This window comes from Lingula anatina, chromosome 2 (genome assembly GCF_051362555.1).
Source record: "Lingula anatina isolate TDL-2025a chromosome 2, LinAna3.0, whole genome shotgun sequence".
NCBI classification, from domain to species: Eukaryota; Metazoa; Brachiopoda; class Lingulata; order Lingulida; family Lingulidae; genus Lingula; species Lingula anatina.
Window position 1 is genome coordinate 36,776,138 of NC_141768.1, and position 17,032 is coordinate 36,793,169.

Below are 17,032 nucleotides of genomic sequence, written 5' to 3' on the forward strand. Positions count from 1 at the left end.
TAAAATGACTTAACGTCACTTTTTACAAATTTTTTTAAAGATTCATGTAAAACGCCTTCTTTTATACAATTTTTTTTTCAATTTGACATCAGATTTATGAATACTTTTCATAATGGCACGCTTTTCTCTGTCATCAGGTAGTGGAGTGATGACATTTTTCAATCTCCTGAAGGAAATAAAAGTAGGAGGAAACCTGGACTCCAGAGGAAATATTATTGACTATTTCACAGGAATTATCTCAGGTAAATTACTGGTGAAAATTAAACAGCGTTTATGACGGACTTTCCTATTAATGTAGCATTAACAGGATTAACAGTATTGTACTAAATAGAGCACTTGGAGATGAGGAAGATGACATTGACTATTAAGGGAAATAAAGAAAACAGAATAAAAATCCAATACATGAAATATTTTGCACTCTTAGGCATAATTCCTTTAACACCAAATAAAATTATACTGTATTAAACAAAATCTCTAGTTATTAACACCAGGTTGTTTTTTGTACAATGTACTTGTTTATGTGAATTTCAAATCGGGGTCCAATTCTAGGTACAACAAGTTTAATGTCTTATTTTCAGGGGTAAACTATAACAGGTTGAGGGTCCTGGATCACGCCAAGGGCAATCCAGACATTATCACTGGGACCGTGCGTTTTACATTCCCGCCATACGTGTAAGTTACTATCCATGTGCACAGCTGTACCACTGATTAATCTTCTCTTTTTTCAGCAAATGATAACTTTTGTAGTCATGTGTTATGATTTTGTTAATAAAACATAAAATAGCGCTTCCTTTTTCTAACCATGACATGTTATTTTCTTCTCTTTTGACAGAGGGAGGGTGTTCAGTCCACAACATTTATTTTTGTGTGGTCGTGGGGGTGGGTGGGTGGGTGGGGGGGGTGGATGGGGATGTGATTGGGGGGGGGGTTGGAGTCACCCTCTTTATCCAACTGTGTAACTTCTTATTGGCATGTTTTACGGTGAGAATATGTGCCTATATACATGTACTGTGTAACATTTTCACTTCTTTTTTTTTTTCAGAATCCCAACTACACCTGTTATTTCAACAACTACACGGGGTATGTATCAACAGTGGACACCATTATTCAATGGAATATATGTCATATTAAATTATATTTTTAGGGTAAAAGTCAAATCATAGTTGAAATAAACAGTTTGGCATGATACGTGTATCAGAGAACAGTCTTTTCTGTTTAATCTAACAAATGAATTTTAAGTGGATATTTTACTTCTCCTTTCCCTTAATATAGGGCCTATTAGTTGAACATCCAGTGTTAAACACTATTTAATCCTCAATTTTCTCCTGCAGCTCCAAGACCCCCAGGGCCACCAGAGGGAATCCAGGTTGATGTCAGGACCACAGATGCCAGGGTCACCTGGCAGAGTCCCGCCAACACTGGAGGTTCACCCCTCAGGGGTTATTTGATTAGGGTCAAACAAGAAGGGGGCGTGTGGGAGACTGCAAACATGGGACCAGATATCTTCTCTCACACTTTCACAAACCTCATCCCAAATACCCAGTATTATACTCAGTTGTTTGCACTCAACTCTGATGGATACAGCGTTCCTGTTCCTGCTGATTTCCAAACACTGACTGAAAAAACAACACCTGGACCACCAAGGAATCCTGTGATCACTGACGTCACTTCAGAACGGGCTGTTGTCAAATGGCTGCCTCCAGCTGATAATGGTGGATCTGAGATATTGTATTATGACGTGGCCATCCGAGACCTCGACAACCCTACATGGACCACTGTTGGGAACCGGCTTTCAGTAGGGACAACACAGTACATACTGAATAATTTGGTTGAAGACAAATACTATACAGTGCGTCTCTATGCCTATAATGCCCAAGGGCGCAGCCCTCCAGCCATCATTGACAGATTCAAAACCGAAGTTGTACGAAGACGCCCTGGTCCACCACAAGGTTTGAGACCTACCAACATATTAGCAGAATCCCTTGTCCTGAACTGGTCACCTCCACAGCGACCCAATGGTATTATCCGCCATTACGAAATTGAGAGCAGAAATGAAAGAGATCCACCCAACAGATTCCAGTCTCATGGTAGAGTTAATGGAATAACACTGAGCAAACTGATATCTAATCTAATTAGTGATGACAGATATGTATTCAGGGTGAGGGCAATCAATGATGTTGGTCCTGGTGACTGGGCATCAAGTGTCTTTCAGGTGACTCCTGCTGAAGGCACACGTCCATCCCGTGTCCGCGACTTGGTGTTTTCTATCATTGGTGAAGACAGTCTGACCCTAACCTGGCAACCACCTATACTTGAGGGTGGTGGACCTGTGACAAATTATCTTGTGCAGTATCAGAACATCAATGATGAAAGGTGGAGAAACGGCCCCACAGTCCCAGCACCTGTTACTAGGACAACTCTAACTGGCCTAACCAACAAACAATACTACAATGTACGGGTTGCTGCTGTTAATAAGTATGGCAGAGGTGACTTCAGTCAGCTGGGCCCACAACTTGTTGATGTGGCCTCTACTCCACCAGAACTTCCAAATGATCTGACTGTTATTGCTGAAGATTATGATGAGAAAAGTATGACTGTCAGATGGTTCCCTCCTACATACGCAGGAAACCCTCCATTTGATAGATACGTGTTACAAATCAAAGATGCTGATACTAACAGATGGATGAGTCCAGTGACCCTTAGTGATGAAACAACTACGTACAAATTCAAAGATTTGGATCTTGGTCAATACTATTCTTTCAGAGTAGCAGCAGAAAGTGAAAAAGGAAAATCTCCATTCTTCACCATTGGCCCCATCCTTTTCCAGAGTAAAGCAGAGAGACCAACTCCACCACAATCTTTGAGAGTCATGAATGTCACCAGAAACAGCATCACTGTAGCATGGGATGCACCTATTTATGATGGAGGGTCTTCAATTATCCATTATATTGTCGAGACACGTGACATGAATAGCAGTTCTTGGGTTGTCAGAGGAGCTGACATTGGGGCTGAGGTTAGACTCTTCAGGATAACAAATCTGCTTGAAGAACGACCATATTTGGTTCGTATCAGTGCTGAAAATGTCATTGGCAGAAGCAACCCCAACCAGATGACAGAATATGTCACACCAAAAGATATCATTCAAACACCACTGGAACCACAGTATATTTATGTAGAAGAGATGAAAGACACCCACATGATAGTCAAATGGGTTAAGCCTATTTGGGATGGAAATTCACAGATTCTTAGATATGTCATTGAAATCAAGGAAGAAGGCACTAATAGATGGAAAGTAGCATCAGAAGTTGGTCCTGATAAACGTACCCATCGCATCGATGGACTTAAGCTAAACAAGGGCTACTGGGTTAGAATAAAGGCAGTGAATAAAAAAGGCAGTGGACCTTATAAGAGCACTGACTTGGTGAAACCAACTCTCAATGTCCCATTTGCCCCCAGGGAAGTTCATGTGGTTGGAATTGCAACAGCAGACAAAGTTCACGTTGAATGGTTAGAACCTCTGTTTGATGGTAACTCAGTCATTACCAACTATATAATTGAAATTAAAGATGAAACGGCAGGAAGTGGCTGGAAAAGAATCGGAAAGACTGCCGGTGGAATTAGAGAATATTTCCTCAGGAATTTAACTGAAAGCCACATCTACCTTGTGAGGGTCTCTGCAAAGAATGCCATTGGTAGAGGTGAACCAAAGGAAGGAAATGAAAGAATTGTCATTCAGACCTCGATCAAGCCTCCAAGTGCACCAAGGAACCTTATAGTAAAATCCGAAGGAAATGGGCTGATTGCCTCATGGGAGGAGCCAGTAGACCTTGGCGGTGCTGTTATAGACAGATATATACTGGAATCCAGACTGTCATCAGCTGATGACTGGGTTTTGTACAACTTCATCCCAGGTACCTCACTTTCTCAAGTCATTAAAGATCGTCAAGTGGGAAAGGGCTATTATGTCCGTGTTGCAGGTATAAATGTAGCTGGCCAAGGTCCATTTACTGAAACACCAGGCCCCATAGTTGTTGTAGGTGGCCCAGTTGTGCAACCTGGGAAACTTCCAAATGGCATGGGTGGTGCTGGGGCTGCTGGTAGTGGAGCTGCAGGTAATGTGATAGGTGTGCCTGGTACTGCATTTGGTGGTGCTGGACAGGTTGGAGCTGCTGCCCTGGCACCAGCTGCAGTTGTTGCTGGAGCTGGTGGATCTGGTGCTGCGGTAGGTCCTCTAGTTGGAGCAATAGCAGGCACTCTACTAGGACTTATGCTTCTTGGCAGTGCAATAGCATGGGCATTATACAAGTGCAAACCTGGTTTGATTCCATGTGGTGGTGGCAAAGCTGGAGGAGGTGGTATTTCATCGATCTCTTCGCCAAGTGGTGCAGCTCTGGTAGGAGAGGGTGCAGGTGCTGGAGCTGGTGCTGGAGCTGGGGTCAAAGCTGATGCTAATGGAGCTGCAGCAGGTAGTGGAGGTGGAGCAGCTGCTGAAAACTATTTTGCTGCCATAGCTGGAGCAGGTGGAAATGCAGGAGGCAGACACGGAGTAATTTCGGTATATGATGCAGCCAATACTGACATAACTGATGCAGGTGCATATGGAGCAGGAGCAGGTGCAGGCTACGGAACAGGAGCAGGAGCTGGATATGGTGCAGGTGCTGGGTATGGAACTGGCAACTTTATGCAGGAATCCATGCAAACCCAGTCCTATGAATCTGCTACATATGGTGGCTATGGAGCAGGGGCTGGTGCAGGTGGTTATGGTACCACAGGTGCTGGAGCTGGTGGTAGAAGTTACAGTATGAGTGATGCAGGAGGGTCTATGACTGGTGGCAATGCTGGCTATGGCACAGGTGCTGGCTATGGCATGGGCACCATGGGCTCCTCTTCCTACAACTACCAGATGGAAAGCACCATGACTACAGGAGGTGGTGGGAATATTCAGATGATGGGTATAAACCAGGCTGCTGGAGGAGTGCCTGTTCCATTCCTGACTCTGTCTGAAGAAATCAAGGTGGATACCTGCCTACTGACCAATAATGGCCGCTATGTGGTGACAGGCTCAAGCTGTGGACCTCCCCAAATTTGGGACATGAGTGTAAGTTACCTAAATGTCTACTTAATTATTAGTTGTTTTAAAAACAAACAAATGCTACTGTTCATTAGGACAATTACTTTATCTGTGAAATTATTATGAAATATTTTGAAATGAGACCAACAAGCTCTTTCAACTCAAATACTGATTTTGTCTATTTCAGAATGGTGAACTGGTGCGTATTATGAAGGGAGATGACATGGCCTCTACTGATCTCCATCTTGCCATGAATGATTCCTTGTTAGTTGGTCAAGTTGGTGCTGAACCAGTTCATTTAGATATGAATGATGTCCAAGCTGGAAACCATGTTCCATACAGGAAACTACAGGTATGAACATAATAGAAATGTAGTATGAAATTTCACAAGGTTCTTAACTTATTAGATTGGAAACTTTTAACGTTAGCATAAATATTAGGGAAAGAAAAAGAATAGATAAAGCATTGTTAAAGAGTAATGTTTTATATTATTTCAGATCTGGGACTTTGACACAGGAATGCCCCTTGACATGCCCCATCCAGAGCTTTGCACAGCCAGTTGTATGATGAATGATGGAGAAAAGGTTGTCTTTGCACGCACCGATCGTTTTGGAAACAGCACCAGTGTCATTGTCTATGATCTCCCTGGAAATGAAGTTATTCGTGAGTTCAAGTATGAGGGTGCTATAGGGATAGCTGACAGTGTTAGCTTCCTCGCCCTCTCTCCAGACAACCGGTATGCTGTGGCTGGGTTCCACAATTCCTATGATGGAAATGCCAACTTCTTGGTCTTTGATCTCACCAGCCCATACAACACTGCCGAGCCCAAAATCTTGGCCCTTGACGCAGAACCTGAATGTACTGCTGTTCTGGATAACCACGAGGCAGTTACTGGTACACGCAAGGGAGAACTTACCATATGGAGTTTGAGAACCGGTAAAGCACTCAGACAGCTGATTACTGGAGGGGACACCACAACCATGGGCAGAGGGGTTTCTAACACTGTTGCCCACACTGGTGAGGTTAGGGCTGTTGTTTTGTCTCCTGATGGAAAGCATCTTGTATCAGCCTCTTCAGATGGAACTCTTAAAGTTTGGAATACAGCTACAGAGAAAATGGAACACAATCTTCGGGGCCACGCAGATGAGGTTTGTTCATTGTTATTTGTAGTGTGTTATAATTTTTTCCTATGCATATAATGCTTGAAACAAAACTTATGTATAAAGACAAAAAATGCAAAAGGTTAGTTTCTGTTTAATGTCGGTTTTAATTTTTTTTAACATCTATATATTTCCCTTGTAATATCACTTAAAACTGCATGAATTTCAATGGTTTACAATTAACATGCCAAAACATGGCAGTTGCATGTTTAGATTAACTTCGTGAAAAACCTTTTATTTACAAATCGTGCTCCTTTTTTTAGGTTTGGTGTGCAGCCATCTCCCCAGATAATGACTTCATTGTCTCTGGATCTCGCGACTGCACCATACGCTTGTGGAAGATGAAGTCGGGCAAAGAGATCTGCAACTTCTACACAGGTATTGATGTCTTCACAGTGAAGATAAGCAGTGACAAGAAAACCATAGTGGCACTGGGTGACAAGTTTGCATCAAGAAAACTTATTATGTTGCAAATAGTGCACAGCAAAGGACCTAGGAGATAATAGGAAAGACTTCCACATCATGATTTACATGATAATGTTAAAACACCTGAGTAAACATGTCAGTGGAATTGGTAAATTTCACTGAGGCAATGTGAATTTGGAAAAAAAAAGTTTTAAGGTGTTTCCATCAAATTGTGCAAAGACTAGTGATCAGAAATAATTGGTTTATAGTATTTAGACTTGGTAAACTTGCCAATGTTGAAATGTGATATATTAAACATTTGAGATATAGTATTAAAGTTTGAGCTGAATCTCTATTTATGAGACAAAATAGACAGCACGAGTCTTGCAGAATTCTAGTAGAGTAGTTTCTGGATATCAGTTACCTTGAGGGTAGGGCTCATAGCTAGCACATATGTTATATATCTGTATCTGTTAACATGTATTGTTCAACAAATCACAAGTAGAATTTACTGAAACAAAACACTTTTTCTGAGATTGAATTATAAGTATACATATTATTCATTTATTTGATATTCTTTACGCAATTTTCAAGTGCATTTTAACAAAGAAGTAACAGTTTGGTGTAGTGCTGCCTTACTATTTATATTATTCGCATTTGCTATTTCATATATTAATTACACATTTTTCTTGAAACGTATTGTAGACAATTGGTCATGCAATGACATTTGTTGCAGCATGTATTATATCATTACTTTATACCAAGTCGTATACATGATTAATAATATTATTAAATACATTTTATTAACTTATATACATCGTGCATGCTTAGTTGAATATAATGTGTGAAGGAATTGGAAAAGACCAGCTAGATATTTATTGCATTGTCTTTGCAATTTTATGAAGAGTTATGCCAAAAGACAAAATAAGTGCCATTATTTATACTTTTAACTGTGACATATATGATTTAAGGCTTAACTATGTTTGTGCTGTAATGTTTAATGTTTTTAAAGTGTCAGAAATAAAACCCAAGTTTATGGCACAGTGCAATATGAACTTTGTGGTGAAGAGGTTTCTTTTTTAGTTTTTGTTGGCAGCTTCTTTCACCTATGCTCATATTTGACAGGTAACATGGTATTTTACTCATCTATATTTCAAAGCTCCCCATGATCCCTTGTTTTTTGTTTTTTTTTTTTACAGTCAAATGACGTAAAAGTTTATCTAAAAGAAGACATGGGAAACAAGACAGCTTTGAAATGTATGGTATTTGTGCATAATCCAATTAAAGGATTTCAATTGACACAGTAATTAATTTGCTTTTCAAAATAATAGGTCTCAAACAATAGGTCAAAAAGTAGATGTAATTTATTCCCTTGCTTTCAGCACTTTTTTTGTTATATTTTATACTCTTCTGTTGCTTTAATGTCTTATTGTCTTTTTACATACAAATACAATTCTGCTGTTTTTGTACACTTGCTTTTTTAAGGAATAAAATGACATATGTGAAATGTCAAAAAGATGCAATTATTGATTGATCACAGTATTCTTAGAATTAACAACTCCAGTGCAACATTCCCCACTTATTTAAAATTCAACATGCCCCTCTATTTTGTTCACAATCACTATATAATAATAATAATTTGGTCTGGAGGCTCTGAATACTCCATCAAACATATGAATATGTTGCTAAAACTTATGATCATCTGCTGGCCAGCACATATGAAAGCTGGCCCATTTAGTTCCTGAGAATAAAAGCAGATCTGAAGAGCTTGTAAACATGTTTATAGACCCTAGTTCCGAAACTGTTTTAGATAGGGTATACCTTAGTGATAAAGAGGAAATTGTTGAAATTTCCAGGAAAATTTATTTATTTGCCATATAAATTTTCCACGAACATGGTATACCCTTTAATTCAAATTTGATTTAAATCCCACCTTAGAATAAAATAAAGGTTTCCAAGCATATACGTTTTGCACTAATCTGGCATAATCATTGCCTATATAAACATTGCATGCATCTACGTAACACATCGTGGCAGTACCTGGCTGTTTTTGAATATGAGGATCTGGCGTATTAAAGACAGTTTTGTAAATCTCTGATGATATGTTAAATTCTCCAGGAATGCATACCTCTTTTGGGCATTTTTTAGCAAACAGAAAAGACCCCCTTCCTGAGGTGGGTGCTTCGATACATTTACCTAACCCAAGTGATTCTAAATACTTCATGCATTGTTTCACTCCAGCAGACTTGAACTTGTTCAACTTTATCCTTTGTATTGTTCTTGCCAATACTATTGGCCCTGGGTTCATTAAGATGACTCTTCCTGCTTTGACAAAGTCCTGAAAATTTCAAAATAACACGTACAGTTCAACCAGACCAGCTTTCTAAAAATATGTAAAGACAATATTATAGAATAGTGATTGCACTACAATACATGAAATCTGACCTTTTTCTCATATCAGTTAATGCAATACAATTTGATTTATAAGAGATATGTCAGCACACAATAGAATGAGGAGTTCACTAAAAGCATGAAATCTGTATTTTTATTAGTTTATACCATAGCTTTATCATTTTTAAATCTCATATATTTTGGAGTCTTATTCACCGATTTTGGCTCATGGAAAAATTGCCCTTTAAAAGAACAGGTCTTCATCCAAATTAGTATTTCTGTACATGTATACCTTATGTGGATGGATGAAATAAATTTAAATTGTGATATTAAAAAAGTGCATTCCAGTTTGCTTAACCAGCAATTACAAAATAATCTATTCTGTAAAAATTAAATTGTCTTCTCTGGTAATGTGCTGCAAAATCACACTTGGAGTTTCTGAACATGGGTCGCTTAACTCATTTGCATAGTAAAATGCATGTGTACCAAGTTGGTGGCCACTGTTCTGGAACACTCTGCTTCTAGCATGCTTGTTACATACTAGTACATTGGGAAACCTTTCAGGACATATGCTGGGTGCCTCCGACTACTAGTTAGGGGCCACCTGTATACTTTTTTAAGTGTTTGGAGGTTATATCCTAAGGTACACTTATGAGACATTGATGTTAGGAAATTTTTGGCTCAATTTCTGCATGCTTAAGGTAATGACTTGATCATTTCGACTGAAAATTCTTAAAATCAGGATATTCTTAGTGAGTGGTAGCAACACAATTGAAAAGCAGACTACCTAATGGTTGTATTCTATACAGCAAAAGCACCAAAATGCTACAGAGAAATGTATCTTTAATGACTCCAAAATTATGTATCCAAAAATTAATAATTTCTGCTGGTTGAAACGATCGTGTCATTACCGTACATTTACTTTTTAAGAATGTGTTCAAAGAATGCGTTGATTCATTTATTCAGATATACTATCAAGGGGCATTTAAAACTCAAAAGCCATATTCTTTAAACTCAGCGGGAGATAAATCTCAAGTTGAAAAACATTTTTGAGAAGTAAGGAATATTGACAATGTTCCAAATATAAAAAAGGAGAAAGGGTTCATTGAAGTTGGATAAAAATAGTAACTGAAAACAGGGTGTCTTATCACACACAGTAATATATTACTGTATATCTAGATCTCAAGATTTATAAATCTGTTTTCACAACAAACCAGACAAATCACAGTCATAAAATCTACTTTATTCACCATAGCCATAGATAAAATTAAAAATTTCATAAATCCCAGGTAAGTATCAATCTGTTTCTGACTGCGTGCACGGGTTACTCCAACTAAAAGAAAAAAAGGAGAAAAGAACAAATTATACAAATTTAACCTTACTTATCATGTTATACTCTGATATCCAGTTATATCAATATTTGAAATGATATAACTTAGAGGGAAATATAATTGCATTTGAATAACCATAATTTCAGTCAGCAAGTTCTTGTTTAATTAGCTCCAAAGTCCTGAATTTAACTTGTCAATGACAAATATCAGTTTATCTGTGACTGAATTGTTCCTAATTTTATTCTGAATGAGCAAAGGTAAAGTAATAACTTTGAAAATTAAAAAGACCTTTGACCATTTCAATCTTGCTTCTAATAATACTTACCTTCCTGAGACATCTGCGTGATGTTGAGATTTTAGAATTAATTGCTGCATTGACTTGTATAGCATTCAATCCTAATTTGGACATTCCATAGACTGAATAAAAAAAGAGAATATAAAGTGGCTGCAATTTATCAAACTAATAAAATTAATATTCAAACTGGCAATTCTTTTAATCAATTATACATCATATTTAGACTTAAATTATGCTTAGTTACTTCAATAATATATCCCTCTTCTTATATGAAATTTACAACATTAAAATAGGCCTTATTTTATCAATAACAGATAACATAAAAAAAGTAATGGCACAATATATACATATTCTTACAGCTGAAAATAAAAACATACTCTGTAGAGCCTTTGCCACTGGGGAGTCCTTCAAAAAGGAAACAGCAGTTTTTGAGGCAAGTTCGTGTGGGGTAAAAAAGCCATCAAACAACTTCTTCAAAACAAAGCTGCTAGGCTTATTGGTGCATTTTGACAGTGTTTCCATAAGCCATTCTGATTCTACTACCAGGTCTGTCCCCTCTAGTCTGGTCATGCCAGGGTCAACCTCTTGTCCACTCTCCAATATCACCTGAAAAATTATTTGTCCATTTAACTTCATGATGACCAAAAGCTGTGAAAGCAAGAGAAATTTGACCTATCTTAGGAATCAAGATTAAGGAAATGACCTGGTGACATACCAGACAAAAGTGGGTATAAATAACATATGACAATTAACAGTATTACAGTATTAACAGTATTTTACTGAAGCTAAAATATGCTTACAAAGTTTGCTTGCTCAATTCTAAGTCCTCTGCTGGGCTGGTATTTTTCTGTGTTTGGGTTCAGGTCCACACTGGGTGTCAAAAGCTGTTCTGAAATTGAAATGTAAAAATCAGATAAAATATGTGATACTCTTTAGCACTTGAACATACACTTCTTTGTAGTCCCTCCAAATCAAATACTCATATAAATACTTCTTTTTAGCCAAATTTATTTTGGTTAATAAGGATTTGACTGAAAAATGTACTGGAAAATTTTATAAAATTTTTTTGCACTAAAAAGCAATTTTAACAAAATGGATACATACCATATTTCAGCTGCAGCTCAGCATAGTCTACACATTTCTTTATGTTGTCTTTCCTCAGCGTCTCAATGGCTGTTGTAGCCTCTTGCAGTTTTTGCTGCAGCGAGATGCATTCATTACACCCATTAGTGTCCAGCATGAGAAAGGCACAGCTGTGCATTGTAGTAGTATGATGATGCTGGGCCAGGCTGGGGGTGGTAGGAAGGGGCTGGGTCAGGAGTGCATAAGAAACAGGTGTAGGGCCTGTAGAGGGAGCTGGTGGTGGGAATCCCAAGATGTCAGAAGTTGAAGATGTAGTGGGTGCAATTACTCCTATGCCCTTCTGATAAAGAAAAAAAATTCAAATTTAGTTACAGTTAAATAGTCTTTTTGATTGTAAGTAATGTCAATTTGATGTCACAAATTTTGCAGGGGGTTTTCAGTACTCAACACTCAATCATTACTTCAAATTGGGAACGAGGGCATTTGCTACTTTCATATAAACTGAGAAATCTAATTTTGTGGGCTAATGTCCACTGCACACTTAACACCCTTGTACAAATTGTACTCATTACCAGTGCAAAATTCTCGCTGGACGTCTGTGTTGTAATACCAGAACCATCTATTACAGCCCACAAGTTAATCCATTTGTCTTCAGCGCTCTTCGCACAGCTAGCAACTCTGTGTGGCACCAAAGGGCTTAACGCTCGTTATGCTGTCTGTTTTCGCTTGCATTATCTCTTTGGCAATCATGTCACGTGATTAGGTTGGGTTTTGCAAAAATGCGCACAGGCATATCACAACGCAGAGAGAGCAATTACGTCAGAGCAATGGACTGTCCTGATTACTGTCAGGAAAAATTGTGCGGGACTTGGCGAGTGCTTATACCTGGTGAGAAATGTAAAGTGTGACCAACCCTTAAAATATTGCTCGGATATACTCACAGGGTAAGGGGACAAAAAGTCCACAGAATCAGTCAGAAAAATACCTGTGAATATCTTGTGAAAGATAAATCCTTGGTCCTGGTAGAGGGTATAGAAACTGTATGCAACAAACAAGCCCCCAAAATAAACTATATAAATATTCAAAAGATGGTGTTTATAAAGTTGTACCAGTAATTTAATTTACACAAACAATAGTTAATATATATTTCCTTTTGGTTAAAAATATTGTTTTTCCAATATCTTTATCAGTTTTTCATACTAGGATTAATTAATACTGTAATATGATTTGTGTATTTAGTAATACTGCCTCATATTATATTTCACGCACAATGCTTATCAGTATCTGTAAAAATCCTATAAAAAACCAGATTTATCTCCAATTGTTCATATTCTAACAAACAGAGACTCCCTTACTTATAATCAATTCCTCTTATTGGATATAATTATCACTTTCATCTTATTTTGATTTAACTGATTTTCGTCTACAACTGTTAATCTTTCACCCTTGCTACAGGATATATACAAGAACTAAGAACCAATCAAAACCCAAAATATTTCTCACTTCATTTTCATTTCTTTTATAAAATGGTTTGTTTAAATGCAACATACATTATTCTGATTTCTCAAGTATCAAAATACATCCTTCCCATTCCCTTACTTCTCAAACTTTGCCAATTCAAAGAAAGTATTATCAACATGTTATTAATTAAAATTACAGATCCTCATAGTCATAGATATACTTAATAAATTGCCTAGACAGAATACATACACTCTGGTTGGTTCATGATGCGCTTATAGTCAACAGCACACTCACTCCTCCTTTGGAATTTAATGTTAATGTTTGTTTTTCTGGTCTGCTTTGCCCCAGTGCCTGTTTTCACTCACATAGTCCTCCTTTGTTTATATTTTTTCTTCGTGCCAGTTTGCTGCTAATCTAAAGCATTGTTTATCACATCGCCATACTATTTGTTGAGGTTATATAAACCTTATCCTAAAATCCTGCATCTCATGCTTTTTTTTTTATTTATGACGACTTTCAAGATCCTTCTTTTGCAAGACTGTTAAAAATATTTTTTTGATCTCAAGGATACTTAAGAGTAGCAATATAAATTTGTTTAAGAATCATATCTTCTGCATTGAACTTTTTAATGAATGCTTTCCTCTAGAAGTATTAGCAAAATACACGCATTTCTTACTGCACATCTGCCACTGTAACAGCTTGGCTTAATATTTTGGTATCTGTATATTAAATACTATGAACTCTGAACATAATATAGGGCTTAGACTTATTAAGGATCAAGTAAAAAGTAATCAACCTTATATATGTCAGATATTTGGAAAGAAGTAAAGAAAAATAAGGTGCATGTCTTTATTAAACAATTACTAACATCATAACTGATTACACTGATATGTTGCACAACATCTAATTAAAAGTAATATGAAACTACTGAACTAGCCAAAAAAAAAAAAAAAATGCAAAATGGACCATAAATAAATAAATATTAAACAAACAAATAAATAAATAAAATAATAAATCAATAAAATAAATCAATAAATAATATTTAAAAGATAACATGAGGTACAGTGCATCATGAGTTTTTTCCTCTTTTATTACAGAGTCAGTGATAATTCTGTTTCAATATACATCTCGCGTACTAATCTAGCATATTCATTGCCAAGAAAAGTATCACATGCCTCTACAAAATGCAACTTGGCAGTAGTTTGTTGCTTCTGAATAAGAGGATCTGGTGTGTTAAAGACAATATTGTAAGCCTCTGATGATATGTTAAATTCTCCTGGGATTTGGATCTCTTTTGGGAGTCTTTTTGCAAACAGAAAAGACCCCCTTCCTGGGGTGGCTGCTTCAATACATTTACCTAACCCAAGTGATTCTAAATACTGCATGCATTGTTTCACTCCAGCAGACTTGAGTTTTTTCAATTTATTCATCTGCATCATCCTTGCCAATACTATAGGACCAGGATGTATCAAAATGACTCTCCCGGCAAAGACAAAATCTTGATATTCCTGAAAAAACAGTTTAATTCTATCAAGGCATTTCATTTGGGCAACATTTCATTTTTAAGAATTAATCATCACATTATATTTGCACTTCTTAGATAGTAATTATAGCAAAATCCTGCTCTTTTCTTTTGTCAGTTTAGTCCCACAAAGGTACAACACATTTACCGAAGACATTGAGGTATCTTATGCATACTGCATATCAGTTAAGAGTGGTACTTGATCAAATGTAAAAGAACAGGATTTCATGCTATTCAAGCCTATACTCTACTTGCACAGCAAAAAAGTTTAAAATATCTATCTAAACTTGAAACTAGACTTGGAAAGGGATTTAGTAACAGCTATATCCTGCAGTTACCTATGAGGCAGTAAACTTAATAGTAGTAGGTTCACAGGCTTCACAAAGCATAGACTTAGGGCAATCCCCAATAAACCAATTGTTTTTCGTAGGTCAATCCAAGGCTGTGGGGACTTTTGCTGAGTGCAATCATATAATCTGAATGACACACCTCCTTGAGCAGCAAGGGGTTGATTAACTTGCGTGTGCATTTGGTCGCCATCAATATGAAGTCAAAAAGCTTTCAGAAGCCGAGCGCACATGAAAGTTAATCAGCCCATGACTACTCCAAAAGGCGTGTCATTCAGTTTATCTGCTGCATTTAGTAAGAGTACCTATGAAGACGAATTGATCTACATAGAATGGTAGCTTCATGATGAATGGACCCTTAAGGTCAATTCAAACCATGGTGTCTGTTATTTTAATTATTTAAAAAATAAACGAGGAAAACCAATTTTTATCTAAAATAGAACAAACATTTGGACAATTGGTTACTTATATTTATACACAAATGGAAAAAGAAGTAAATTTTGATGTAAATGTAGCTGCTAACTTGTGTGCGATATGAACTTAGGTTATATTTTTCAAAAATCAGACTACAGGGATTATTTACTGTCTGTGTTGAGTCTGATGAAGGTGCATTAAGTTAGTGTCAAATAATAATTCTTTGACTTTTTCCATGAACAAAAGTACAACTACAGAAATAAGTGTAATATCCCAAACCACCACCTCTTCTCTGGTTTTTTTTTTCATTTATCCTATATATATAAACCATTCAATGCAACAAAAAGGTACATCAATTATTTCTGCTTCTATGTCTAGCCTCAACTAAGTCAATTAAATGCTATGTTCTTATATCGTCCATGGTGGAATTTTAAAATTGTTAACAAAATTAGAGTGAAAACAACTTCCAACAAAATAAAACCAAAATGGAGGTACTGATCATTCTAAATGAACCAGATTTACTGGTGTTATTCATATTATATGTGCTACAACTTTTTATCGTTTGACTAGAAAGTGTCATTTAAATGAAGGACCAGTAGTTTTAACAGCTCTTAAATTTTGACTATACACTATGAAAGAGTTCTGGATATAGCATCTTCATAAGTGCTTTCTCATGGTGGGCTTCAACCAGTTTCCGCAGTGTACTTTTAGTCAAATACCGATCTCTCTCTCTGTACTTTCTTTTGTACATTTCTGGTGTTATACAATACATTGATAATGTATTTTCATCTATGTGGCTATTCTTCATAAAATTTTCCTTGAGCCCTAGAAAGAAGACCTGGAGTTTTCCACAGCCAATCTTCTCAAGATGTAACAAAAATTTCATGATGGTTGAAGACGTGGGACTCCGCGCTCCAAGTTTTCTCATAAATGCACGAGGATTGATGAATGGACCAGGATGCAACAGCAAATTCCTCTGGAGGACATGCTCAGCAGAAAGCACAGAACTTGACAATACATTCTTGACTATAGGATACTGGAATTTTTGAAGGAAGAAAATCTCGTATAATATGCTTATTGATATATTTGACAAAATCCCTTAAAAACCCAACAAACAATTCCAAACACAGAGTTCTAAAAAATCAAAATCACTGCGTTAGAGTCAAAATGTTAGGGACCATTCCCACAGATATTTGGATCGATCTATCTCCTTGGGGAGTCTCCCTAAATTGCTATCAACTTAACTGGCTAAAATGTCTGCACTGCCTAGCCAAGTTGTTTGGGGGTAATTATCTTTACTCCCAAGCTGATTCTGTAGGTGTGACAGACAATTAAGCTGGTTAAGTAGATAGCAATTTAGTGAGACTCCCCAGGGAGTTAGAACGATCCAGATGGATTGATCTAGGCATGGGAACCCACTCATAGTGAAGAGGGGCAAGATTGTTAAATGATAAAAGTTTGATCTATAGCAAAAGAAATTGACCAAAATTTGACATTAAATGCCTTACTCACTTCATCAGGTGAGTAAAGCAAAAAATAGATATAAAGGCCT

At 37.0% G+C, this 17,032-nt stretch overlaps 2 protein-coding genes across 7 annotated transcripts in view; one reads left to right on the top strand and one right to left on the bottom strand.

Moving 5' to 3' along the window:
• Positions 1-8,152, top strand: part of LOC106156781 (uncharacterized) — a 32,444-nt gene extending 24,292 nt beyond the window's left edge. For all 3 annotated transcript variants that reach the window (XM_013532204.3, XM_013532205.2, XM_087005516.1), the window contains 7 exons: positions 138-242; positions 579-672; positions 1,043-1,080; positions 1,332-5,098; positions 5,259-5,423; positions 5,569-6,219; positions 6,495-8,152. In XM_013532204.3, the coding sequence (XP_013387658.2) occupies positions 138-242; positions 579-672; positions 1,043-1,080; positions 1,332-5,098; positions 5,259-5,423; positions 5,569-6,219; positions 6,495-6,734 (5,060 nt within the window). In that variant the 3' untranslated portion in view covers positions 6,735-8,152. The remainder of the gene's footprint in view (positions 1-137; positions 243-578; positions 673-1,042; positions 1,081-1,331; positions 5,099-5,258; positions 5,424-5,568; positions 6,220-6,494) is intronic.
• The window catches only part of LOC106156780 (uncharacterized), a 43,427-nt gene continuing 34,204 nt past the window's right edge, over positions 7,810-17,032 (bottom strand). The window contains exons 4-8 of one of the 4 annotated variants that reach the window (XM_013532202.2): positions 11,758-12,076; positions 11,454-11,542; positions 11,031-11,259; positions 10,684-10,775; positions 10,250-10,360 (exon numbers count right to left, since the gene is read on the bottom strand). In XM_013532202.2, the coding sequence (XP_013387656.2) occupies positions 10,352-10,360; positions 10,684-10,775; positions 11,031-11,259; positions 11,454-11,542; positions 11,758-12,076 (738 nt within the window). In that variant the 3' untranslated portion in view covers positions 10,250-10,351. Of the gene's footprint in view, positions 8,975-10,249; positions 10,361-10,683; positions 10,776-11,030; positions 11,260-11,453; positions 11,543-11,757; positions 12,077-14,032; positions 14,706-15,882; positions 16,517-17,032 lie in introns of those variants that run through there. The other 3 variants (XM_087005519.1, XM_087005520.1, XM_087005521.1) reach the window with 3 other exon arrangements.